General features: G+C 44.7%; 2 protein-coding genes across 18 annotated transcripts in view; both read right to left on the reverse strand.

Annotated features, from left to right (window-relative positions):
• LOC139583966 (protein-methionine sulfoxide oxidase mical3a-like) overlaps nt 1-11,227 on the reverse strand; it is a 155,487-nt gene extending 144,260 nt beyond the window's left edge. For 3 of the 13 annotated variants that reach the window (XR_011676653.1, XR_011676652.1, XM_071415440.1), the window contains exon 1: nt 11,016-11,217. The gene's annotated coding sequence lies outside the window, so the exon portion shown is untranslated. Of the gene's footprint in view, nt 1-11,015 lie in introns of all 13 variants that reach the window. The other 10 variants (XM_071415433.1, XM_071415432.1, XM_071415434.1 and 7 more) reach the window with 7 other exon arrangements.
• Nucleotides 11,228-14,816: 3,589 nt separating this feature from the next.
• LOC139584487 (UPF0606 protein KIAA1549-like) overlaps nt 14,817-26,685 on the reverse strand; it is a 90,599-nt gene continuing 78,730 nt past the window's right edge. For 4 of the 5 annotated variants that reach the window (XM_071416413.1, XM_071416412.1, XM_071416414.1 and 1 more), the window contains 6 exons: nt 24,784-24,928; nt 23,941-24,261; nt 22,286-22,338; nt 21,612-21,754; nt 19,480-19,628; nt 14,817-19,172 (listed from right to left, as the gene is read on the reverse strand). In XM_071416413.1, coding sequence (XP_071272514.1) covers nt 18,966-19,172; nt 19,480-19,628; nt 21,612-21,754; nt 22,286-22,338; nt 23,941-24,261; nt 24,784-24,928 — 1,018 coding nt within the window. In that variant the 3' untranslated portion in view covers nt 14,817-18,965. The remainder of the gene's footprint in view (nt 19,173-19,479; nt 19,629-21,611; nt 21,755-22,285; nt 22,339-23,940; nt 24,262-24,783; nt 24,929-26,685) is intronic. The other variant, XM_071416415.1, reaches the window with a different exon arrangement.

Genomic DNA, 26,685 nt, shown 5'->3' on the forward strand with positions numbered 1-26,685 from the left:
ACCATTCTCTTGCCTACCCCTTTGGATAAATAAACATTGTGAGACTCCAACCATTTGCCTCCTGTGTCTGCATTTGGGTCTCGCCTTGTGCCTTGATAGTACGAACTGGCCATGCCAGACCCAGCAGACTTGGGCCAGCTCCGCCACGCTGTCTTCCTGCAGGGCGCCACCATTGGGAGACATGAGGAGTTGCTACAGGGCCTTTTGGAAGGGCTCAGTTCATTGACGAACGCCACAACCATGGGTTAAAGGCTATTATGGAGCAAATCAGGGAGTTAGCTCAGAGACTGCCTGCCACCTCTGAAAACCCCCAATCACCCAGTAACTTTTTCCCTATCTGTGGTGAGTTTGTACAGCCTATCCCGACTCCCCGTGAACTCCAATTACCTCCTCTAGAGTGATATTCGGGGAATCCTGGTACCTGCCGGGGTTTTCTTTCTCAGTGCTCACTTATTTTTGAGCTACAGCTATCTTTGTTTTCTTCAGACCGATTTGAAGATAGCGTATATAATTACGCTAATGTCGGGAAGGGCACTCTCCTGGGCTACGGCAGTTTGGGAACAACAATCTGCCATTAGCGGTCATTTGGTGGAATTCATGGCAGAGGTGAAGTTTTTGAGCCTTCGGTATCCGGGAGAAAGGGGGCCAGCAAACTGCTTGACTTACGTCAACTCCCGTAGTGTGGCAGAATACGCGTTTGATTTTCGCACGTTGGCCGCCGAGAGTGCCTGGAATCCGGAGTCTCTTTTCGATACATGGATTGCATGGATTGTCTGAGGAGGTAAAGGATGAGCTAGCTGCTCGGGATCTGCCGTTGGACCTCGACTCTCTTATCGCCTTAACCATTAAAATCGATGGACGCCGAAGGGAACGCAAGAGGGAGAGGTCTGGTCTCGGGTGCACCCGATATGACGCGTTCACCTCCTATGGAATCCGGAAGTTTCCCGAAGGCAGCTCTTCCGAGAGGAGTCGGAGTCACCCGAGCTCTGTTGTGAATCTACGACGGATGAGTTGGATACTCCTGAGCCTATGCAGTTGGGAAGAACTAGGCTATCAGTTTGGGAGTGCTCACGGAGGATGAATAATAACTGTTTTCTGTACTGTGGAGGGGAAGGACATTTTATTGCTACCTGCCCTATTAGGAAACCCTTGTCTCTAGTGGGTACCAGTACTATGGTGAGTCAGACTGGGAGTTCCCTAATTCCCATCACCCGCACACCCTTTTTTACTCTTGTGCTGTGGGGAGACCAATCTAAGTCTCTCCGAGTGCTCATTGACTCTGGGGCTGATGAATGTCTTATGGATGCCACTATTGCTTCGGAGCTTGGTATTCCCACTCAGCCTCTCTGTGCCCATGGATGCTAGGGCACTGGACGGCCGCTCTATAGGGGAAGTCACCCATAGTACTGTGCCCGTTCAATTACAGGTTTCTGGTAACCACAGTGAGACCATACAGTTCCTCCTCATTGCATCTCCCCATGTTCCGGTTGTGTTGGGATTTTTCTGGCTACAAAATTGACTGTGATTGACTGGACCACAAGCTCCATCCTGGGTTGGAGCCCATTTTGCCATTCCCACTGCCTTCAAGCAGCACAGCCTTCCCCAAGTCGTTCTCCTCAGGATTTTAGCAAGACTATGGATGTCTCTGCTATTCCTGCTGAATACCATGACCTCCTGGTAGTGTTCAGTAAGGCACGTGCTACTTCCCTTTCCTCGCACCGTCCTTATGATTGTGCCATTGACCTTCTCCCAGGCAAAACATTACCTTGAGGTCGGTTGTATTCTCTGTCTGGACCAGAGACCAAAGCTATGGAGGAGTACATCAAGGAGTCTCTGGCAACTGGGGCCGTCCATCCTTCTGCATCTCCTGCCGGCACAGGGTTTTTATTTGTGGAGAAGGACAAGACCCTGCACCCGTGCATTGACTACCGGGGACTTAACGATATCACTGTCAAAAATCGTTACCCCCCTACCTCTCCTTGGTGTTTGAACCTCTCCAGGGGGCTACCATGTTTTCCAAGTTGGACCTTCAGAATGCTTACCACCTGGTTCGGATACGCGAGGGGGATGCGTGGAAGACAGCCTTCAACACAGCCAGTCGATATTATGAGTACCAGTTCATGCCATTTGGACTCACTACACTGTTTTCCAGGCTTTGGTCAATGGTGTGCTTCGGGACATGCTAAACCGGTTTGTGTTCGTCTACCTGGACGACATTGTTTTTTTTTCTCCGATCTGCCCAAGAACATGTTCTTCATGTCAGACAGGCCCTTCAGCGCCTCCTGGAGAATCAGTTGTTTGTAAAGGCTGAGAAGTGTGAGTTCCACCGCTCCACTATCTCCTTTCTGGGATACATTATTGCTGAGGGGAATGTTCAGATGGATCCGGAGAAGGTGAGAGCGGTGGTGGATTGGCCTCAACCAACGTCCAGGGTGCAGTTGCAACGGTTTCTTGGGTTTGCAAACTTCTACCGCCTTTTTATTCAGGATTACAGCACCCTGGCGGCCACCGTTCAAATGGTGTCCTCCTGTCGACAAAGCCTTTGTGGACCGTCTGATGGAAACACTGTCATTCTAACGGTAGTCGACCGATTCTCCAAGGCCGCCCATTTCATCCCTCTCCCCAAACTACTTTCTGCCAAGGAGACGGCCCAGTTTATTGTGCAGCATGTCTTCCGGATCCATGGACTCCCGGTAGACATGGTCTCTGATCGGGGTTCTCGTTGTAGTTCTGGAAGGCATTCTGCACCCTTATTGGGTCGTCGGCCAGCTTGTCATCCGGATTCCATCTGCAAACTAACGGTCAGTCGGAGCGAGCCAACCAAGACCTGAAGACCACCTTAAGGTGCCTGGTCTCAGCTAACCTCACTACTTGGAGCCATCAACTGGTCTGGGTGGAGTATGCCCAGAACACTCTTCCCAGTTCTGCCATGGGACTCACCCCATGGAGCACTCAAAAGGGGAAGCAGCCTCCACTCTTCCCGGAACAAGTGCAGGAGGTCAGCATACCCTCGGCCCAGATGTTTGTCCGCCGCTGTCGACATACCTGGAGAAGAGCCAGGGCGGCTATTCTCAAGACCAGGGGTGTCAAACTCAAATACCCAGTGGGCCAAAATGTAAAACCTGAACAAAGTCGCGGGCCAACATTGAACAAATGAACCTTTTAATATGGACCCAAACAAGTTTTGCTTTAACATTGAATATGGAACAAGCATCGCTTATTACCATACAATATATAATTTAATAGTGGAGACATGCAAAATCGAATTTCAAATGAAAAAACACATCAATGGCATTCATTTATTAAATAAATAAAATGTAAATAAAAATCGTATGCCTCTTTTCTATTTGCAGCCTTCTGATTTAAATACCAAAATAAACTTTTTCCACTGGCTAATAATTTTACAAATAAAATGATAATAAATCAATCAACCATTCAAGCCCATGCCTTGTAGCAAGAAAAAGTGCACAAAGAAAACGTTAATTATTGCACACTGATCTAATCTGATACGCCCAAGCCAGCACTTTGTGATGTGGCTTTTTTGAACATATTCTGTTGTGAAACCAAACTTCTTTTCATCTCCTCTACTTTCTGGCTCCTTTGAGTCATGTCCAGGTCCTTGTATTTGTCATGGTGTTTCGTTTCATAGTGTCGTCTAATGTTGTACTCCTTACTTACAGCCACGTTGACTCCACAAACAAGACAAACAGGTTTGTCTTTTACATATGTAAACAGATATTCTGCCTCCAACTTGTCCAGAAAGCTCCTGTTTTCTGCCTTTCTTTTCGCCATTTTTGGGAAGGGATAGCGCGCTGACAGTTGTAGCGTCTATGTTGCTATGACTACTGTCACAGAGGAGAGGGCGTTTCTGGGTCCTGTCCTGATTGGCGCGCGAAAACAACAGCAGAGCATTATGGGATTCGTAGTATTAGCGGTGAATGCGCTGTATAATACCGGCGGGCCAGCTCTAGTAGTAATTTGGTATTGTCTCGCGGGCCAAATATAATTACCCCGCGGGCCAAATTTCGCGGGCCAGAGTTTGACACCCATGCTCAAGACCAACACTAGGTATCGTCGCCAAGCGGACTGTCGCCGGACCCCAGCTCCCCGCTACCGCATTGGGCAGAGGGTATGGCTATCCACTCGGGATCTGCCACTTCGGGTAGAGTCCCGCAAGCTGTCTCCCTGGTTCATTGGTCCTTTTCCCATCTCCAGAGTCCTGAGTTCCACTGCTGTCTGTCTTGTGTTATCCCGTACCCTCCGTATTCACCCTACCTTCCATGCGTCTAGGATTAAGCCTGTCTCACTGTCCTTTGTCTTCTGTCTCCAGGCCCCATCCCTCCCCCGGGTTATTGATGGCCAGCCAGCGTATACGGTGAGACGCCTCCTGAAGATTCGACCACGGGGCAGCGGTTTCCAGTACCTGGTTGACTGGGAGGGTTATGGCCCGGAAGAGAGGTGCTGGGTTCCTGCTAAAGACATCTTGGACCCGGCCCTCATTGCCGATTTCCACCCGGGTCAGCCAGGTATGCGCCCAGGTACGACGTCAGGTGGCGTCCCTAACCTTCACCTGTCCTTGTGATTGTCTCCACCCCCTCAAGGTGTTGCTTATTTTCCCCTGTGTTTCCTGTCTCTCTGTGCCAGTTCGTCTTGTATGTTTCCAAGTCAACCAGCGGTTTTCCCGTTCTCCTGCTTTTTGCATTCTCATTTTTTCTAGTCCTCCTGGTTTTGACCCTTGCCTGTTTCTGCCTGACCATTCTGCCTGCCTTGACCACGAGCCTGTCTGCCACTCTGTACCTCCTGGACTCTGATCTGGTTTTGACCTTTTTGCCTGTCCACAACCATTCTCTTGCCTACCCCTTTGGATTAATAAACATTGTAAGATTCCAACCATTTGCCTCCTGTGTCTGCATTTGGGTCTCGCCTTGTGCCTTGATAGTCTCCTCATAACTTTCACTCCATCCACCATAGTTGCTTGCACTGGGCTGGAAAGGACAATGTGAAAAGGAAATATCTGAGCCAGCACAGTTTGGTCCAGGTCGGCATGCTAGTGTTGAAAGGGGAATTATTACATTTTCTGGTTAAATTCTGCTTTTGCCCTCTAATCAAGGGCTCATGGCTGCAATAAAGAGTCTGTAAGGTAAACAAAATACTATACTAAACTAACCATGTCGACTTAATTCAGAACATAGGAATTTCATACAGTATGTATGACCGGAGAGGATCGTATCTTCACTCTTTCAGCACTCATCCATAGTTCAGGTTTTACTGGCGACAGCAGAGGCACTGGAGAGTCATATTTCAGAGACATCAAAGCAACTGGGCTATTTAATTTGACATCCTCCATGCCAGTCTACACAGAGTGAGCTGGCGGGGCTTTGTCTACTGTGACTGGAGAAGAAGCCAGCTGCCAGTGCTCTGCTGGTACTTTGGTTGTTGTTGGCTGAGAAAGCTCACTTTGTGTTTGAGCAGCATTTCAATAACATATTGGCACCAACCTGACTGTGGTTATTGAAAACGGTCTCATCTCATAGCATGTCCAAGCAGAGTGGGGGAGAGCAGAAAAAGACTAATGCTCAGGTGAAAGTGCTGCTCGTCTAACACTGGGGTCCAAGACAGCAACCTGTCTTGAACCCCAGTATAGTTTGTTCATGTGTGTAATGGTCAGTGTGTGATCATCCGTGCAACATCAACAGTATAACCTCAGAGATTACAATGTTGGCTCTCAGCCTGTAGCAGGGATTCATTCAGTGAAGATCAGGTAGCCAGACAGTGATCTGAAAGAAAGGTCCTGATCTGCTCTTCCTAGAGGAAACCAACCTGCACACGAACCGCAGCACAGCACATCAACTACTCAATGACATCACATACTGCTGTTCACACATCTGACCAAATTTGAAAGCTTGGGACTATACATTTGTCAAACTTGAGTTGTTGACATGGCCTTGTTCTGTTCAATGTTACCTATATAGTACTCTAAATACCCCCAATTTATGTTAAGTTCAAAAGAATACAAGATGAAAAATTCCTGACACCATTCAAACCAATGAGGTTTGAGTGGAACTTCAAAGCCAATTATCTCAGAATGATCTTTTTGCAGATAGAACCTTATAGTCCCAAGCTCTCGAAATGCTGATTTGCACATCGATGTCATTGAAGTCAATGAATCTGCAGGTCTTGATGTCTCTTCTTGCTTGATGAACATTTCAAAAGTAGGCCTCTTTCCTAACCTCATGACATCTCCAGCGAGAGAAAGACCATTATCATATTTAATGAACTTGTAAAATGAATTACTGTTCATCTCTCTCTCTCCCCGCTCTCCCTCTCAAGGGCAACATAACTGGATAAAAATTAAAGAAAGAAAGAACATTAGAGGCTAGACTCACAGCAATACATAGAAAAAACCCAAATAGTGTAGGGCAAGCTCTCTGGGTTTCAGTGGCTTCCTGTTCCTCAGACAAAGGATGGTAGTTCTGGAATGATTAATAGTCTTTGGTTGGAGCCTGTCCACACACAACCAGCACAGAGTAATGGAAGGTTACAGCTATGCAGAGTGGCCTTGACTGACAAAAGATTATACTCATAGAAATGAATGTAGGCTATAACTAAAGCATAAGTGCAGGCAGTTAAGCCACACACTCAAAAGTCAACAAGCCTGTCAACAAGCAAAGGCAGATTATTACAGGTAGGGCTGTAGTTTTACAATGTTGAACACTTGTTAAACACTGCTCCTCCTCTAAACAACAGGCCTGGATGGGATATTCTGTCAATAATACAACAATATACATACATCAGTAATGCTTTAATATTCCGTTTCCTAACAGCGTGATTGGATCATCATACAAATCAAGTATGTGAACATCAGCAGATGTAATATTCAAAGCAATATTAGATCTGCAATAGCCATGGCTAGTTTATATTTATGAATGTGAGAGTTAAATCATCAATTGTGGTCTGGGAAGAAACATTTGGCCTGGGTTGTGATTTCACAGCTGACGTCCAGGATCAATGTCTGAAGTAAGGGGCAGCTGCCCGCCGGACAAATGGTCCTGGGCTCTTATCAATGACAGCTATTCACTCACGCCGTCCCCATTTCTCATCACGAGGTGAGAACTGCCTCCCCCTCAGCACGGTCACAGAGCTGCACAATATCACACTGTGTCCCACTGATACACTACTGGTCAGCAGAGAGAGAGAGAGGATGGGGAGGGTGAGAAGGAAAGAATGGGGAGGGGGAGGGGATGGAGAGAGGGGGAGGGAGAGGCTTCAATGTTAATTGAATTGAATTGAAAGAGAGATATTGAGAGAGAGAGAGAGAGAGAGAGAGAGAGAGAGAGAGAGAGAGAGAGAGAGAGAGAGAGAGAGAGAGAGAGAGAGAGAGAGAGAGAGAGAGAAAGAAAGAAATCAAACTTTGATAAATACTAGTGTGCCATCACAGCAGCAAGATTTGTGACCTGTTGCCCCAAGAAAAGGGCAACCAGTGAAGAACAAACACCATTCATTGTAAATACAACCCATATTTATGTTTATTTTCCCTTTTGTACGGAACTATTTGCACATCGTTACAACACTGTATATAGACATAATATGACATTTGAAATGTCTTTATTCTTTTGGAACTTCTGTGAGTGTAATGTTTACTGTTAATTTGTATTGTTTATTTCACTTGTGTTAATTATCAACTTAACTTGCTTTGCCAGTGTTAACATACAGTTGAAGTTGGAAGTTTACATACACCTTAGCCAAATACATTTAAACTCAGTTTATCACAATTCCTGACATTTAATCCAAGTAAAAATTCCCTGTCTCAGGTCAATTAGGATCACCACTTTATTTTAAGAATGTGAAATGTCAGAATTTTGTCCCCATGTGCAGTTGCAAACCGTAGTCTGGCTTTTTATGGCGGTTTTGGAGCAGTGGCTTCTTCCTTGCTGAGCGGCCTTTCAGGTTATGTCGATGTAGGACTCGTTTTACTGTGGATATAGATACTTTTATACCTGTTTCCTCCAGCATCTTCACAGGGTCCTTTGCCGTTGTTCTGGGATTGATTTGCACTTTTAGCACCAAAGTACGTTCATCTCTAGGAGACAGAACGTGTATCCTTCCTGAGCGGTATGACGCCTGCGTGGTCCCATGGTGTTTATACTTGCGTACTATTGTTTGTACAGATGAACGTGGTACCTTCAGGCATTTGGAAATTGCTCCCAAGGATGAACCAGACTTGTGGAGGTCTACAGTTTGTTTTCTGAGGTCTTGACTGATTTCTTTTGATTTTCCCATGATGTCAAGCAAAAAGGCACTGAGTTTGAAGGTAGGCCTTAAAATACATCCACAGGTACACCTCCAATTGACTCAAATTATGTCAAATAGCCTATCAGAAGCTTCTAAAGCCATGACATAATTTTCTGGAATTTTCCAAGCTGTTTAAAGGCACAGTCAACTTAGTGTATGTAAACTTCTGACCCACTGGAATTGTGATACAATGAGTTATAAGTGAAATAATCTGTCTGTAAACAATTGTTGGAAAAATGACTTGTGCCATGCACAAAGTAGATGTCCTAACCGACTTGCAAAAACTATAGTTTGTTAACAAGAAATGTGTGGAGTGGTTAAAAAACAAGTTTTCATGACTCCAACCTAAGTGTATGTAAACTTCCGACTTCAAATGTATGTTTCCCATGCCCTTAAATTGAAATTGAATTGAAAGAGAGAGAGAGAGAGAGAGAGAGAGAGAGAGGCTATGCGGTAGACCAGGAGGACTAATGATAACAAGCAACATCTTGTGCAGTTTTTACTCAGGGTTGCTTGAGAGTGATGACACTGCATTCACTTAAAGGCCTATGACACAGGTATAAACATGGCACGAGGGCTGACATTGGGTTATGTATTACGCATCTGGTACAGAACATTGTCTTTAGGAATGTAGCAGCAGTGTAGTGTTCTCTCGACAACATTAGCCTTGGAGAAGAACACCAGAGAAATGTATTTACCCTTTTTAGTCTCTCTCTCTCTCTCTCTCTCTCTCTCTCTCTCTCTCTCTCTCTCTCTCTCTCTCTCTCTCTCTCTCTCTCTCTCTCTCTCTCTCTCTCTCTCTCTCTCTCTCTCTCTCTCTCTCTCTCTCTCTCTCTCTCTCTCTCTCTCTCTCTCTCTCTCTCTCTCTCTCTCTCTCTCTCTCTCTCTCTCTCTCTCTCTCTCTCTCTCTCTCTCTCTCTCTCTCTCTCTCTCAAGATATCATTTCCAGCCATCCCTGAAGTGTGTGTGTGTGGTTATGTTCTGTAGAGTCTTGTGGGGCTGTATCATTATCACCCAGCTCCAAACACAGCCTTTCATAACGGCTCCACCCACAGCACTCCTGAACGCTCCCAGAATGCACATCACGTTGGCCAATAAAATGAGAAATATGACCCAATAACAGAGTAGAGATAACCTGCGTAGGTGGTTAGGATGAGGAAGGGAGGGAGGAGTGAAAGAGGGGAAGGAGGCATTATCATATGTAACTCATGTGTAGCTCTGACAATAGCAGACAATATCACTGCAGGATGAGGAGAGCTATGAGGGCAGAGGAGAAGAGAAGAAGGGAGGAGGAGAAAAGAAGGGAGGAGAAGAAGGGATGAGGGGAAGAGAAGAAGAGGAGACGGAAGGCCTCTAAACTGAATAGCTGTGGCATCAGAGGGCTCAATCTGGTGTTTGGGTAAACAGCAACCACAGAGGTATTTGATGTACGGAGCACCCTGTCACGCTCTACCTAGTCAGTTCTAAATCTCTGGTATTTAGTAAAATGGTGGTATTTATTGTTTTAAAATGTTACTGCATTTTTCTCCCCAATTTCGATCTTATCTCATAATGCGAGCTCCGAAACATGACCGGCCAAACCGTGCTTCTTAACACCCGCCTGCTTAACCATGAAGCCAGCCGCACAAAGATGTCGGAGGAAACACTGTTCACCTGACGACCGAAGTCAGCCTGCAGGCCCCCGGCCCACAACAAGGAGACGCTAGAGTGCGATGAGCCAAGTAAAGCCCCACCGGCCAAACCCTCCCCTAACCCGGACAACGCTGGGCCAATTGTGCACCGCCCTATGGGACGCCCGATCACGGTCGGTTGTGATACAGCCCGGGATCGATGCAGTGCCTTAGACCGCTGCGCCACTCGGGAGGCCCAAAATGGTGGTATTCAAATCATACACAGTACTGCTTCAACTAAGTGGCTGAAGCAGGGTATTGCCAGTGAAAGTAATGGACAGATATTGCATTGGGAGAATTCTGCTGGTGGTGCTGCTGCTGTGGTGTCTCTCACTAGCTGCTCGCATTGATTTATATATAAGCAGGCAACATCTTTGATGATACAGTAAATCAACATGGTCTCATTGGAATATGTCACAATAGTGACATTTAACCATTGAAATGTGTCACCCAAGTAGTAAACAGAGGGGGCGAGGAGCATGTCCTACAGTACAGTAACAACAAGGGTGTTTCTCTGCTGCAGTCTGGACAGACATGGCATTGCATAAACAATATATTCCAGAGATCGTCATCATTACACCACACTTATTCATTAGTGTTATTCCACAACAATGACTCTGTTTCAAAACCATTTGCCACATCAAGAACAACACACAGTCATAACTACGCACAACAAGCACACACACAGAGCCAGACTCACACACCCTCCCACCAACACACACAAGCACGCATGCTCACGCACCTACACACACACACACACACACACACACACACACACACACACACACACACACACACACACACACACACACACACACACCATGGTTACAAAAGCATGGCGCATCAAGACACCTACCCAGTCTCTGTTAAGCAACTGTCCTCTCTGTGGCATCTATTAATACATGTTCTCTTTCAGAGCTGACAACATGTAGCAGCACACTCTACACAGTAACACACAAGCAGCTACATACCACATTGGCAGTCACAGAGGAATGACACATAGACTTACAGTGCTGGATCCTGTGCTGTGGCTCAGTGAAGAGACCCTCTTACCTCTGTATTACTGTTTGACTGGGATGGCTGCCAGACACGTCCCTCACTCACACTCCTCCACCTCCTCCTGTAGGAAGAACAGCATTACACAGAGAGATCTGCAGTGCTGCTGGAGCTGTGAAAGTATGTCTCTCTCTCTCTCTCTCTCTCTCTCTGCCTTTCTGCTTTCTCCGAGGTCAGGAGAAATATCCGTCAAGCTGAGGGGTGGCTCCTCCTACAACGGAGCAGTCAGTAACGCTGCCGGCTCTAGCGAGCTCTCCTTTTCCTTCAACCACCACTCAGCACTATGGCAGTAATTAGCCCATCATGATCCAGATAGACCCAGCCTTCTCTCCTCCTCTTCTCCTGTCTGCCACGGCCACCTCACAGACAGACAGAACGGATTACTACAGGGGTCCATGCCACTCCAGGACAGACAGACAGGATTACTAAAGGGTCCAGGCCCCTCCAGGACAGACAGGATTACTAAAGGGTCCAGGCCCCTCCAGGACAGACAGGATTACTAAAGGGTCCAGGCCCCTCCAGGACAGACAGGATTACTAAAGGGTCCAGGCCCCTCCAGGACAGACAGGATTACTAAAGGGTCCAGGCCCCTCCAGGACAGACAGGATTACTAAAGGGTCCAGGCCCCTCCAGGATAGACAGGATTACTAAAGGGTCCAGGCCCCTCCAGGATAGACAGGATTACTAAAGGGTCCAGGCCCCTCCAGGACAGACAGGATTACTAAAGGGTCCAGGCCCCTCCAGGATAGACAGGATTACTAAAGGGTCCAGGCCCCTCCAGGATAGACAGGATTACTAAAGGGTCCAGGCCCCTCCAGGACAGACAGGATTACTAAAGGGTCCAGGCCCCTCCAGGATAGACAGGATTACTAAAGGGTCCAGGCCCCTCCAGGACAGACAGGATTACTAAAGGGTCCAGGCCCCTCCAGGATAGACAGGATTACTAAAGGGTCCAGGCCCCTCCAGGATAGACAGGATTACTAAAGGGTCCAGGCCCCTCCAGGATAGACAGGATTACTACAGGGTCCAGGCCCCTCCAGGACAGACAGGATTACTAAAGGGTACAGTATGTTAAATTTGTGTGACTGTCCTTGTCTATCAATGTATCAGTGTTTTGTTACTTGTCACATTTTGTGTGTTGTGGTCTCCAGAAGGAGTAGCTGCTGCTTCTGCAGAAGCTAATTTGGATCCAAATAGACAAATAAGTACAATACAGGTGGAAGATGTAAATTGCTATCCCCATGAGCGTACCACCCTCCTTCAGGCCATGGATGAAGCATGCAATGATTTCAATACAGACCTACACTAAGTGTACAAAACATTATGAACCTGCTCTTTCCATGACAGACTGACCAGGTGAAAGCTATAATCCCTTATTGATGTCACTTGTTAAATCCACTTCAATCAGTGTAGACGATGGGGAGGAGACAGATTAAAGAAAGATTTTTAAACCTTGAGACAATTGAGACATGGATTGTGTATGCGTGTTATTCAGATGGTGAATGGGCAAGACAAAATATTGAAGTGCCTTTGAATGGGGTATGGCAGTAGGTGCCAGGCGCACCGGTTTGTGTCAAGAACTGCAAGGCTGCTGTGTTTTTCACAAACAACAGTTTCCCGTGTGTATAAAGAATGGTCCTCCACCCAAAGGACATCCAGCCAACTTGACACAACTGTGGGAAGCATTGGAGTCAATATGGGCCAGCATCCCAGCATCCATGTGGAACGCTTCCGACACCTTGTGGAGTCCATGCCCCGACAAATTGAGGCTGTTCTGAGGGCAAAGGGGAGGGGGTTGCAACTCAATGTTAGGAAGGTGTTCTTAATGTTTTAAACACTCAGTCATTGTATGTCAGGCTTGGATTCGCCATGCCAAAAGATTTTTCCCAAAATGCATAAAAAATGAGGATATTTAGAGCGATGCTGTCAGGGTCGTGTGTATAGGTGGCAGGGAAGTCAGGCGCAGGAGAGTTAGACGGAGTGTAAATGGAGACTTTTAATAAATGTCCACTTAACATGCTCCAAACACGAAAATATACATACATAAAATAAACATGGGTACGAGGACCCGTCGCGCACCTATACACCCAGAAACAACACTTGACATAAAACAATCTCTGACAAACACATGAGGGGAAACAGAGGGTTAAATACACAATAGGTAATGAATGGGATTGACAACAGGTGTGTGGGAAGACAAGACAAAACCAATGGAAAATGAAAAATGGATCGATGATGGCTAGAAGGCCGGTGACGTCGACCGCCGAACACCGCCCGAACAAGGAGAGGCAACGACTTCGGCAGAAGTCGTGACAGATGCCGATGAGAACCTACGGCCAAATGCTCAAGACAGGCTTGATACAAACTAGTGCCTACTAAACATTGTGAAATATGTCTTCAAAGATCACACCTTTGATCACACATGGGATGAAAATGATGGAAATATGATATTCAGTCAATTGTAATGGGTAGTGTATTGTCTAATGTGAAAACACTGTACTGTAGCACACTACATTCAAAGGGAAATTTTGAAACATGTATCTTAACATTTCTTTACTATTGGATTCCCTCAAGGGAATTTTCTATCGTGCATCACAGACAGACTGGTAGTCAATACCATTGACACCTGTCATCCAAATCAGTCACCAATCCCCATTCACCCCTCCCTCCTTACTACCATGCTAAAGCACCTGAGCCGACTTTGTTGTAAGTGCAGGTTGTTCAACATAGGAGCACATTAGCTACTGTCAATGCTACTAACCCTGTGAATGACATGGTAAACACAGTGGGAGGCTGGGAGCTCTAGGGGGTCTGTGTCCTAGTAACCACACATCAAAAAGGCAACAATGTAAAGGTACTGGAAACCAACAGTAGCCTACATTATGATAGGCTTGGGTTGTCTTAGTAGTGAGTGGAGTGGATTTCCATTGGTAACAATGCGTAAGTTTTAAGCTTTGATACTGTACTGTACTTTCCACATCTCTTATGAGCAGTTATGCACCGACACTGTTTATCACTGTTGTTACAAATTACATTGATGCCTGGAGGCTACAGATGCACATTCATCCATAACACATTCTCCTCACTTCCACATTGTTGCCAGGGTCTAAAATGTTTAAAGGGAGAACATTTCGTACATTCTCAAGTATCTGCATTAGGCTAAATGATGCCACACACACTACACCAGTGGAGGCTGCTGAGGGGAGGACGGCTCATAATAATGGCTGGAACGTAGCAAATGGAATGGCATCAAACACCTGGAAACCATGTATTTGACACCATTCCACTAATTCTGCTCCAGACATTACCACGAGCCCATTCTCCCCAATAAAGGTGCCACCAACATCCTGTGAACTACATATTTACTCAAACACACACTCACCCGTCTTACAAGAGTGATGACCTCACTTTCAACAGAGCGTTCTCTTTGTTTAGAAGTGAATGAAGCTCACCACATGGTATTTTGTAATGAGATGGCACCACCGTGTGGTTGCATCTGGTACTTAACGTCTTCGGACATGATTGCATTACTGTAGCAGCCTATGAAAACCAAATGGACCTCCCTGGATGAAACAGCACTGCTAAGAGAACTGTATTAAGAAATAAACTGCATACACAGAGAAATTGTGTGCTCTGCAAAATACATAATCATCATTTTACAAACTACTTTCAGGGGAAAATTAGAATGATAAGCAGATGTTATGTGAGAATGAAATATGTTTTGCTTCTTAATCAGTTGCATGTTATACTCATGGCGATAGAATAATACAGTATTAAATAACTTAGGACACAAGCAACTTGGGTTTCATTGGTTTTTAAAAGCGTTTCTTTTGGAACAGCATGCACAACACAAATGAAAAACAAACCACACACAGCCTTACACTACTGTTCAAAAGTTTGGGGTCACTTAGAAATGTCCTTTTTGAAAGAAAAGCAAAAAAAATGGTTCATTAAAATAGCATCAAATTGATCAGAAATACAGTGAGACATTGTTAATGTTGTAAATGACTATTGTAGCTGGAAACGTCAGATTTTTTATGGAATATCTAAATAGGAGTACAGAGGCCCATTATCCACAACCATCACTCCTGTGTTCCAGTGGCAATTTGTGTTAACTAATCCAAGTTCATCATTTTAAAAGGCTAATTGATCATTAGAAAAACCTTTTGCAATTATGTTAGCACAGCTGAAAGCTGTTGTGCTGATTAAAGAAGCAATACAACTGGCCTTCTTTAGACTAGTTGAGTATCTGGAGCGTCAGCATTTGTAGGTTCGATTACAGGCACAAAATGGCCACACACAAAGAACTTTCTTCTGAAACTCGTTAGTCTATTCTTGTTCTGAGAAATTAAGGCTATTCCATGTGAGAAATTGCCAAGAAACTGAAGATCTCATACAACGCTGTGTACTACACCCTTCACAGAACAGCGCAAACTGGCTCTAACCAGAATAGAAAGAGGAGTGGGAGGCCCCGGTGCACAAATGAGCAAGAGGACAAGTACATTTGTGTATCTAGTTAGAGAAACAGACGCCTCACAAGTCCTCAACTGGCAGCTTCAATAAATAGTACCCGCAAAACACCAGTCTCAACGTCAACAGTGAAGAGGCGACTTCGGGAGGCCTTCTAGGCAGAGTTCCTCTGTCCACTGTCTGTGTTCTTTTGCCCATCTCAATCTTTTATTTTTATTGGCCAGTCTGAGATATGGCTTTTTCTTTGCAACTCTGCCTTTTAAAATGATAAACTTGGATTAGCTAACACAACGTGTCATTGGAACACAGGAGTGATGGTTGCTGATAATGGGCCTCTGTACGCATATGTAGATATTCCATAAAAAAATTGCAGTTTCCAGCTACAATGGTCATTTACAACATTAACAATGTCTACACTGTATTTCTGAAAAATGTGTTCTTTCAAAAACAAGGACATTTCTAAGTGACCCCAAACTTTTGAACGGTAGTGTACATGAATGAAACATGCAACTTAACTCAAGTCAAACACATTAAACATGGTTGGTCCAGCCAACACAAAGTATGATCTTCACAATAAAACAAGACAACAGTCAAAAACAAAGGGAAAACGTCTCTCATTAAATCTGAGAGATGTGCATGGGAGTTGCAGAACCAGCAGGTGGAGGCATACAGTACATTGTACATTTGTCATTTAACAGACACTCTTTTCCAGTACAGTATGGTACAGCACAGTGTTGTGAATGAAGCCAATCAGACCAACTAGGAGTGAAATCACTACACGTAACTGAGTTTACAATCTAACTGCTTGGGTGAAAATCTTAGACTACATCCAGAAACAGTGTTGAATATTAGATGGTGCTAAACCACACACTTTAGCACCAACTGTTAAGACCTATAGAACCCTTGCTGAGAGAAAATCCTTTAACTTAATATTGAGACTACAGTAGTTACAAAATGCCATACAGTACTGTACTATGAACCCATACAGCCAGTTTTTGTTGGAGTGAACAGAGCCGGGTTAAGACTCTCGAACAGACAGACAGGCAAGTAGTATGAGACAGGATGGGAGGCATTAGTATGAGAGCACCAAAGGGAGGGGGATCCAGACAGGTACATGTTGGTCATGAGGAGCCATAGTAGTGTGTGTCTGGTGTACAGTACTGTAGCCGGTGCATGTAGCCTAGTGGTTAAGAGTGTTAGGGCAGTAACCACAAGGCCACTAGTTCAAATCCCTGAGCTGACTAGGAGAAAAATCTGATGATGTTCCCTTGTGCAAGGCACTTAACCCTAATTGCTCCTGTAAGTTGCTTTGGATAAGAGTGTTGTGGAGTGAAACCTTGGGACAATGTTCAACACTGATATAGTATTCATCTATCCAAGTTAGTGAATAAATGTAGCTTAACCCTACAACTAAAATCAATAATTTATCTTTTATTTTATTGAAATGAAACATCACTTCAATGCCCACAGCAAAGCAATGTGTGTGGAGTTTGTTGAAAACGTTACTGAACAAAATGTAAAAAAAAATATTGAACAAAGACATATGGAGCAAATAAAACACGGAGGCAAGTCCATTCAAGAATAAAAAGAACATAAAATGCACAAAACATCTCAAGTTGACAGATTGACTGAGCAGTAAACTGTGAACAATTAAAACACAGTACACGTAGCTGAACATGTCAATAGTGCATGAAAAAAGGAGGAAATAGATTAAGAAGACCCTGGAGATTGAACGCGTGTGAGCACTGACCCTGTTTCTCAGCTGAGAAAATACTGCATTTCCTTCAGCAATACAATGCATAATTGACTTGACCTATGAATCTTTCAATTACATTTCAGTTGGTGTGGCCTGAAGGATATTCACTGAGAAAAGCCAAGTGCAACCCAGTAGTTTGCATACAGTGAATTAAATAGATCAGATTGCCGGATCTGTTAGATTCATACAATTGAATAGGCACTGCAATCTGCATGTAAAGGTACTGTCAATCATTTAGATTTGTTTGCAGGTCAGAAAACGTTATAAAATGCCACAAATTAATTATTATACACAATAAATGATCTTAGTGTAATATCTATAGAAATAATGTTGTCATATCAGTTCACCATATGTTGGCATTTAAAGTCTTAACAAGGTAGCATCCTCAACAACCTGGATATATAAGGTCAAATGTGGACATTGTGCTGAAGATGTTGACAACAAAGTCAATGTAGTTGCATTGGTAAAGTAATGTTTATTACCATTTTATTTGGGCATTTTTATTTTTCAGAAATGTGGTGGGTACTCTCTTCGTTCGCAGGACTTTATCCTGCTAACTGTTCCGTATGTCCAAACTGAATTTGGTAAAAGGGCTTTTATGTACTCTGCGCCATCGCCTTGGAATGCCTTTGTTGTTTTATGATTTCATTATATCCCTGTGGTTTTTACTAGATTACTTGTAGTTTGTCTGTTATGGTGTAATGACTTGGTGCTGCTCATCTTTGCCAGGACGCTCTTGAAAAAGAGATTTCAAATCTCAATGAGCCCTTCCTGGTTAAATAAATAATAATGTATGGGAGTAGCTGCAGTATAATTATTGCAGCTCTCTGTGTCTAGTGTTGTCCCCCCGAACTCTGACTTTAGCTGTATAGTAGATTGAGACAGTTGAACTGACTCACTCTGTCACAACACAAGGCATTGTGTGGCTCATGGCGTAAAACAATGTAGAACAACTTCATCCTGCACCTGGGAATACTGGTTTCACAGAGTGTGCATATCACCCCTCAATATCATGGCAGAAAACACAAAGCGTTTAAAGAAGCACCAGAAGATGGAGGAGAAGAGCCTCTTCAAAAACAAAACCTGTATAGTAATGGTAAGAAGCATCACCCGTTAAAGGTAACATGGTATCAATGTTTGGAGCCTAAATGAAAGATGTTCTACAGATAGAGAAAGACCACTGTACTGTAAAATATTGTTAGGATGTCAAGGCAGCATGAGAGAGAATATCAAAGTACATTGCTTATTATCATCATCATCACACACACACAGTCTAGACTGCTGTTTAAAAAGAACAAAAGCAACAACACCTCAAATTAAAAACAACTGGGCAGGGATCAGTGGTCATGGCCAACCATTCAGTTCACACTTTCTCCCTTAAACCTCTAGGGTCACTTATACTGTAGTACACTGTATGCTATAGGACAGTCTGGGTCAGAGACAGGAGTCTGGGTCAGAGAGCCAGAGCTTAGAGAACAGGTCATTCATATAATGACCCCATCTATGCTTAGGCTACTAGTGGCATATATGATGTCATCTCATTCAGTTTGGTCTAGTTTGCCAATAGCCACCTTGACGCAGCCCAGCAGTACTGTCTCTCTCCTGTACAAAGGAACTTCCATGGGAAGCATTGCTAGGTTGGAGCAGGCAGGCAGGGGCAGCGGTATGACTGGTGGATGTAGCAGTAGAGGTTCAGTGAGGACCAGAGGAGGCCGTCTGTCTCAGCTGTGGTAACTGGGCACGGCTTGCTGTTTCTGGGAGAGGCGCAGCAGCTCCTCCCTGATGGCCTTGATGAGGGAGGCTGAAGAGTGGTTGGGGGGAGAGGACTCCTCGGGGGGGTAGATGTCCAGGTGGGCAGAGGGCTCCCTTAGGGCACTCCTACTAGGAATCTGGAACATAGAGGAGGAGTCAGGGTAGCCCAGAAGAACCTGAAGCACACAGGGAAGGAGGGAACGAAGAAGAGGCAAAAGAGAAGAGTTAAGGAGAAAATAGGACATTTCACTACACTTACCGATATATATTAAGGGATAGTTAATGTACAGATTGACAGCTGGGAGGTAGAAGAACTAGAGTGAACCAACATCCAGAACTACAGAAGTCAAACAGATATGGAGCAGCAACAGAGCATAGAACAACAAGCATGTCATTGTCCTGTATATTTAGAGGACAGCTTGAAGAGGAAAATGGAGGTACAGTAAGTCTCATAAGGCAGTTTGAAGCCAGAGCAGGACTCACAGGGTCTCTGGTGGGTCTGAAGTCACCGTCAGAGTAGGGTGCCCAACCTGAGCCTCCAGTCTGACCTGGAGGTGCCCTGCCCCCCAATGGGTACCCCCCCTTGATCCGGCTCCCAAGATCCACCTGGTTCAGGTGATTGAGCTGGTTACCTACAAACAGATACGCGCACACACACACAAAAAACACATCAACCCTCAGCCATTTTTGACACTTAATCCTCTGTCACTTCTAATATGCTTTGATGCAATCCTTCAGTTGAAATGCACTCTGTGCAGCACCAGCACTCAAGCAGGCAGAGTCCATATATACAGTTAAAGTCGGAAGTTTACATACACCTTAGCCAAATACATTTAAACTCAGTTTTTCACAATTCCTGACATTTAATCCAAGTAAAAATTCCCTGTTTTAGGTCAGTTAGGATCACCACTTTATTTTAAGAATGTGAAATGTCAGAATAATAGAAGAGATAATGATTTATTTCAGCTTTTATTTCTTTCATCACAGTCCCAGTGGGTCAGAAGTTTACATACACTCAATTAGTATTTGGTAGCATTGCCGTTAAATTGTTTAACTTGGGTCAAACATTTCGGGTAGCCTTCCACAAGCTTCCCACAATACATTGGGTGAATTTTGGCCCATTCCTCCTGACAGAGCTGGTGTAACTGAGTCAGGTTTGTAGGCCTCCTTGCTCATACACACTTTTCAGTTCTGCCCACAAATGTTCTATAGGATTGAGGTCAGGGCTTTGTGATGGCCACTTCAATACCTTGACTTTGTTGTCCTTAATTAAGCCATTTTGCCACAACTTTGGAAGTATGCTTGGGGTCATTGTCCATTTGGAAGACCCATTTGCGACCAAGCTTTAACTTCCTGACTGATGTCTTGAGATGTTGCTTCAATATATCCACCACATTTTCCCTTCTCATGATGCCATCTATTTTGTGAAATGCACCAGTGCCTCCTGCAGCAAAACACCCCCACAACATGATGCTGCCACCCCTGTGCTTCACAGTTGGGATGGTGTTCTTCGGCTTGCAAGCCTCCTCCTTTGTCCTCCAAACATAACGATGGTCATTATGGTCAAACAGTTCTATTTTTGTTTCATCAGACCAGAGGACATTTCTCCAAAAAGTATGATCTTTGCCCCCATGTGCAGTTGCAAACCGTAGTCTGGCTTTTTTATGGCGGTTTTGGAGCAGTGGCTTCTTCCTTGCTGAGTGGCCTTTCAGCTTATGTCGATATAGGACTCGTTTTACTGTGGATATAGATACTTTTGTACCTGTTTCCTCCAGCATCTTCACAAGGTCCTTTGCTGTTGTTCTGGGATTGATTTGCACTTGTCGCACCAAAGTGCATTCATCTCTAGGAGACAGAATGCGTCTCCTTCCTGAGCGGTATGACAATGCGTGGTCCCATGGTGTTTATACTTGCGCACTATTGCTCGTACAGATGAACGTGGTACCTTCAGGTGTTTGGAAATTGCTTCCATGGATGAACCAGACTTGTGGAGGTCTACAATTTATTTTCTGAGATCTTGGCTGATTTCCTTTGATTTTCCCATGATATCAACAAAGAGGCACAGAGTTTGAAGGTAGGCCTTGAAATACATCCACAAGTACACCTCCAATTGACTCAAATAATGTCAATTAGCCTATCAGAAGCTTCTAAAGCCATGACATAATTTTCTGGAATTTTCCAAGCTGTTTAAAGGCACAGTCAACTTAGTGTATGTAAACTTCTGACCCACTGGAATTGTGATACAGTGAATTATAAGTGAAATAATCTATCTGTAAACAATTGTTGGAAAAATTACTTGTGTCATGCACAAAGTAGATGTCCTAACCGACTTGCCAAAACTATAGTTTGTAAACAAGAAGTGGAGTGGTTGAAAAACTAGTTTTAATAACTCCAACCTAAGTGTATGTAAACTTCCGACTTCAACTGTATATGAACTCTCACAGCAAGCCCACAGCCAACCCCAGACTCTTTAATTATTCAATAGAGACAAGGCTGTTTGAGGCTGGCAGGTTTATGGGAGGGGGTGAGTGGTCTGGCTTAGACACAATGGCATACATTCAGTGAATGTTGAGTTGTGTGTGTGTGCGTGTGCGTGCATGCACCCGTATGTGTACCTGTGGTGCCCCCTACTGGCCGTGGCCTGGTAGACGAGGGCAGGTCTTCAGTGTACAGGCCCCTGGTGGAGTAGTGGCTCTCTGGGCGGAGCTGGTCAACATGTCCTGGGTCACCTGGTGGGTAGCTGAAGCCCAGGCCCTGTCTGAAATACACACAATCTGAAATACTGTTCCTACAGAACAATATCATAGCTTCTATTGTATCATGCATCAATTGTACAGAAGTGTCGGTCAATATTTCAGTGTGTGGTATGTGTGTTTGTGTGTGTGACGTGTACACGTGTGTCTCTACATATAAGTATTTGCCTGGGTGTGTAAACTAATCAATTATCCAAAAGAAGATCGACCAAAGCAATCGCCACCATGTCTGTGTTTTATTGGGCAGTTAGGAGCCCATCAAATAAAGATGGTCCAGACTAAATCATGTATGAGGCCCAACTCCCTGGCCTGCGCATAGACACCTGCAAGGGAGAGCATCCCCCCACTAAAGAACTGGGGCTATGAGACCATAGATAATGTATGGATCAATGTAGCCTAGAGTCATCTGAGGAAAACTTAATAAAAAATACTCCTCCTTTTCTCTCAGAGTTAGTTAGCTACACATAGTATTACATTCAATAACATATTATGACGCATATACACATGATATTGTATCTCTGTGGTAAGCTACTCACCTCTGTTGTAAGCCTTGGAGTGAAGGAGGGGACATTCCTAACTCAGCGTATCTCTGAGGAGAGAAACAGGCATATTGTCAGGACAAAGACACACAGACACTGGGAAAACTCCAGGGACCTCACTGAAGCTTGCAGATCATGTACAATCAAAACAGATAGCACCCAATAACCCAGAATAAATCAAGATAAAGCTGGAGCATAACATGGATATTTCTATTGACTGAATTTTACATGACCCTTTGATACATTTTGGCTGAGAGTCTAGAATCGTACAGCACAATAATTGGTGTTTTGCAGGAAACATGTTTAAATAACCTATGGGCTTTTCTGGTTTGTGTTGGATGTTATTTTCCTTCTCTAAAAGTGACCTTTCAGAGAAGGCTAATGCACTGAACCAGAACAGAGGAATTCAGAACTCTTTCTACACCTGAGCTAGCTAACTGGTTATATATTGGCCTGGTTTTAGACAGAGCTCTTACTCTCTGAATTCATTTCAAATGACTGGGGGTGAACTTTATAAAACAAAACAGGAACGGTCTAAGAAAATATTTATTTAGAGCAGCTGAATAGACTATTTGCTCTGATCAAATAGCCTATAATCTGTAGCATATATGTTCTGGTCTTGCTTCAAATGCCCTAAAATGAATTTTGAACAGCAGACAGTGTTATATTTAAGAAAGGAATGCAGTGTAAATCTAAAGCGATGGCATATCCACTATAAATATAGTGTTGGCATTTGTTTGAAGCCGTTGCATCAGGAGTGGAAACTCCCTGATTCATATACATCATTTATGATATACTGCTCCTTCGTCTGAGTACACAAAACATTAAGAACACCTGATCTTTCCATGACAGACTGACCAGGTGAAATCTATGATCCCTTATTAGCCTCCCGAGTGGCGCAGCGGTCTAAGGCACTGTATCTCAGTGCAAGAGGCGTCACTGCAGTGCCTGGTTTGAATCCAGGCTACATCACATCTGGCCGTGATTGGGTGGCGCACAATGGGCCCAGCGTTGGCCGGGGTAGGCCGTCATTGTAAATAAGAATTTGTTCTTAACTGACTTGCCTAGTTAAATAACAATTAAAAAAATTATTGATGTCACTTGTTAAATCCACTTGAATCATTGTAGATGAAGGGGAGGAGACAGGTTAAAGAAGCATTTTTAAGCCTCGAGACAATTGAGACATTGTGTGCCATTTAGAGGGCGCACCGGTTTGTGTCAAGAACTAGAAAGCTGCTGGGTTTTTCCACACACAAATGTTTCTTATGTGTATCAAAAATGGTCCACGACCCAAAGGACATCCAGCCAACTTGACAGAACTGTGGGAAGCAATGGAGTCAACATGGGCCAGTATCCCTGTGGAACGCTTTCGACACCTTGTAGAGCCTATGCCCTGACAAATTGAGGCTGTTCTGAGGGCAAATAGGGGGGTGATGCTCCATATTAGGAAGGTGTTCCTAATGTTTGGTATACTCAGTGTATATAATTCTGTAAATCTTTCTAATATAATCAGAGTTAATTTAAATCGGAACATATATGTAGAGTATTCCAGAGCAGGCTGAAGTCACATTTACAGTACAGTTGTGCTAGGTAATCAATAGGTTACAGTACAGTTGTGCTAGGTAATCAATATTGAAAGGCCTAGTACTTACTGAGGAGAAAGGGCTGAGGGCTGGGTAGGTAGTACCCCAGGGGCGGGCTCCACCACGAGGTGGGGGGCTGGAGCTGGGGGGGTTGGAGTTGACCCCGGGCAGGGTGATGCCGGCCGTGCTGCCCTGGGAGGTGGGGGAGACCAGGGCGAAGGCATCGTCCAGCAGGGAGTGCATCTGCTGCCTGGCCTCCTCGATGGAGGGCTGGGGGGGCATGTAGGGGGGCGGGGGAGGGGCGTGCCCCGGAGGGGGCGAGATGTGGCCCAGGAACACGTCGTCGTTGGGGGAGGGGGTCCCAGACTCTGGGGCCTGGTCAGGGTCCGACTGGGAACAATACAGGGTTCATACACATTTTGAGATGGAATTTCATGACTTTTCCATGACTTCTCCACGACATTTAACCAAATTTCCATGACCAACGATTGGCGGCGTCTCTATGTACATATACAAAAGTAAGTGTAATGTGATATAGACACTGTGCGCCTGCTCTCTGATCCCATACCCTCTCCTGTTGTTGAGCAAGGAACTTAACTCCCCCCCCAAAGTAAAGCACCCCTTTATCCTTGCTCTGATTGAGATCTCCATTGGAAGAATATTGATGTATGTTTGTCTGTGTGAGTGGTATGTCTGTGTGAGTGGTTTGTCTGTGTGAGTGTACCAGTGGAGGCTGGTGGGAGGACCTATTAAAGGAATATAGAATGGGATAAATGGAACGGACTCAAACGTGGCTTCCATATGTTTGATTCTGTTCCATTTCCCATTCCAGCCATTACAATGAGTCAGTCCTTATAGCTCCTCCCACCAGCCTCCACTGGTGTATACAATATGTTCCACAGGTATACCCACCACATAGGCCACGTTGTTGACCCCAGGGTATTTCCTGTAGGTGCCATCACTGTCGTTGGAGATGAGGCGGTCCTTGTCTGCGTCAGTCAGGCTGCCGTTCAGCTGGTGCTTCTTCTTCTGCTTGGGAGAACGCCTCCCCCTGCCACTGAGACACATGTCAATACAGAGTAGTAGCCCAAACACACTAAAATGGCACCCTATTCCCTATAGCTCACAAATGTTGACCACTTGGTCTGAAAATGGCACCCTATTCCCTATACTGCACTACTTTTTACCTATATAGTGCACTCAAAAGAAGTACACTCAAAAGTAGTGCGCTATATAGGGAATAGGGCTCTATTCCAGATGCAACCACAGAGACAGAATCAAAACTTTTAGGCCAGGAATCATCTACTGGTCGTTTGGAATGGAATCCCAGCAATTTGAATAGAGACATCAGACTGTTCAGGGTTTATTATTTAATGGAGATAGCTTTTTCTGTTTCCCTAACATGTTTGCAAACTGAAGGTGCATTTTTATAATATGTTATACAGTGTATTTGGAAAGTTTTCAGACCCCTTGAATATTTCCAAATTTTGTTACAGCCTTATTCTAAAATGGAATAAATTGTTTTTATCCCATCAATCTACACACAATAACCCATAATGACAAAGCATTAAAAGTTTTACAGTATTCAGACCCTTTATTCAGTACTTTGTTGAAGCATCTTTGGCAGCGAGTCTTCTTGGGTCTGACGCTACAAGCTTGGCACTCCTGTATTTGGGGAGTTTCTCTCATTCTTCTCTGGAGATCCTCTCAAGCTGTCAGGTTGGATGGGGAGCGTTGCTGCACAGCTATTTTCAGGTCTCTCCAGAGATGTTCAACCAGGTTCAAGTCCGGGCTCTGGCTGGGCCACTCAAGGACATTCGGAGACTTGTCCCGAAGCCACTCCTGCGCTGTCTTAGCTGAGTGCTTAGGGTTGTTTTCCTGTTGGAAGGTGAACCTTTGCCTCAGTCTGAGGTCCTGAGTGCTCAGGAGCAGTTTTTCATCAAGGATCTCTCTGTACTTTGCTCCATTCATCTTTCCCTCGATCCTGACTACCCAGTCCCTGCCGCTGAAAAATATCCCCACAGCATGATGCTGCCACCACCATGCTTCACCGTAGGGATGGTGCCAGGTGTCCTCCAGATGTAACGCTTGGCATTCAGGCCAAAGAGTTCAATTTTGGTTTCATCAGACCAGAGAATCTTGTTACTCATGGTGTAAGAATCTTTAGGTGCCTTTTGCCAAACTCCAAGTGGTGACTGTCAGGTGCCTTTTACTGAGGAGTGGCTTCCGTCTGGTCACTCTACGATAAAGGCCTGATTGATGGAGTGCTGCAGAGATGTTTGTCCTTCTGGAATGTTCTCCCATCTCCACAGAGGAACTCTGAAGCTCTGTCAGAGTGACCATCAGGATCTTGGTCACCTCCCTCACCAAGGCCTTTCTCCCGATTGCTCAGTTTGGCCAGGCGGACAGCTCTAGGAAAAGTCTTGGTGGTTCCAAACTTCTTCCATTTAAGAATGATGGAGGCCACTGTGTTATCGGGGACCTTCAATGCTGCAGAAATGTTTTGGTACCCTTCCCCAGATCTGTGCCTCGACACAATCCTGTCTCGGGGCTCTAAGGACAATTCCTTCGACCTCATGGCTTGGTTTTTACTCTGACATGCATTGTCAACTGTGGGACCTTATATAGACAGGTGTGTGCCTTTCCAGATCATGTCCAATCAATTGAATTTACCACAGGTGGACTCCAATCAAGTCGTAGAAACATCTCAAGGATGGTCAATGGAAACAGGACACACCTGAGCTCAATTTCGAGTCTCATAGCAAAGGGTCTGAATACCTATGTTTTTGTTTTTATTATAATAAATTTACTACC

Source organism: Salvelinus alpinus, chromosome 9 (assembly GCF_045679555.1).
Source record: "Salvelinus alpinus chromosome 9, SLU_Salpinus.1, whole genome shotgun sequence".
Taxonomy (NCBI): Eukaryota; Metazoa; Chordata; class Actinopteri; order Salmoniformes; family Salmonidae; genus Salvelinus; species Salvelinus alpinus.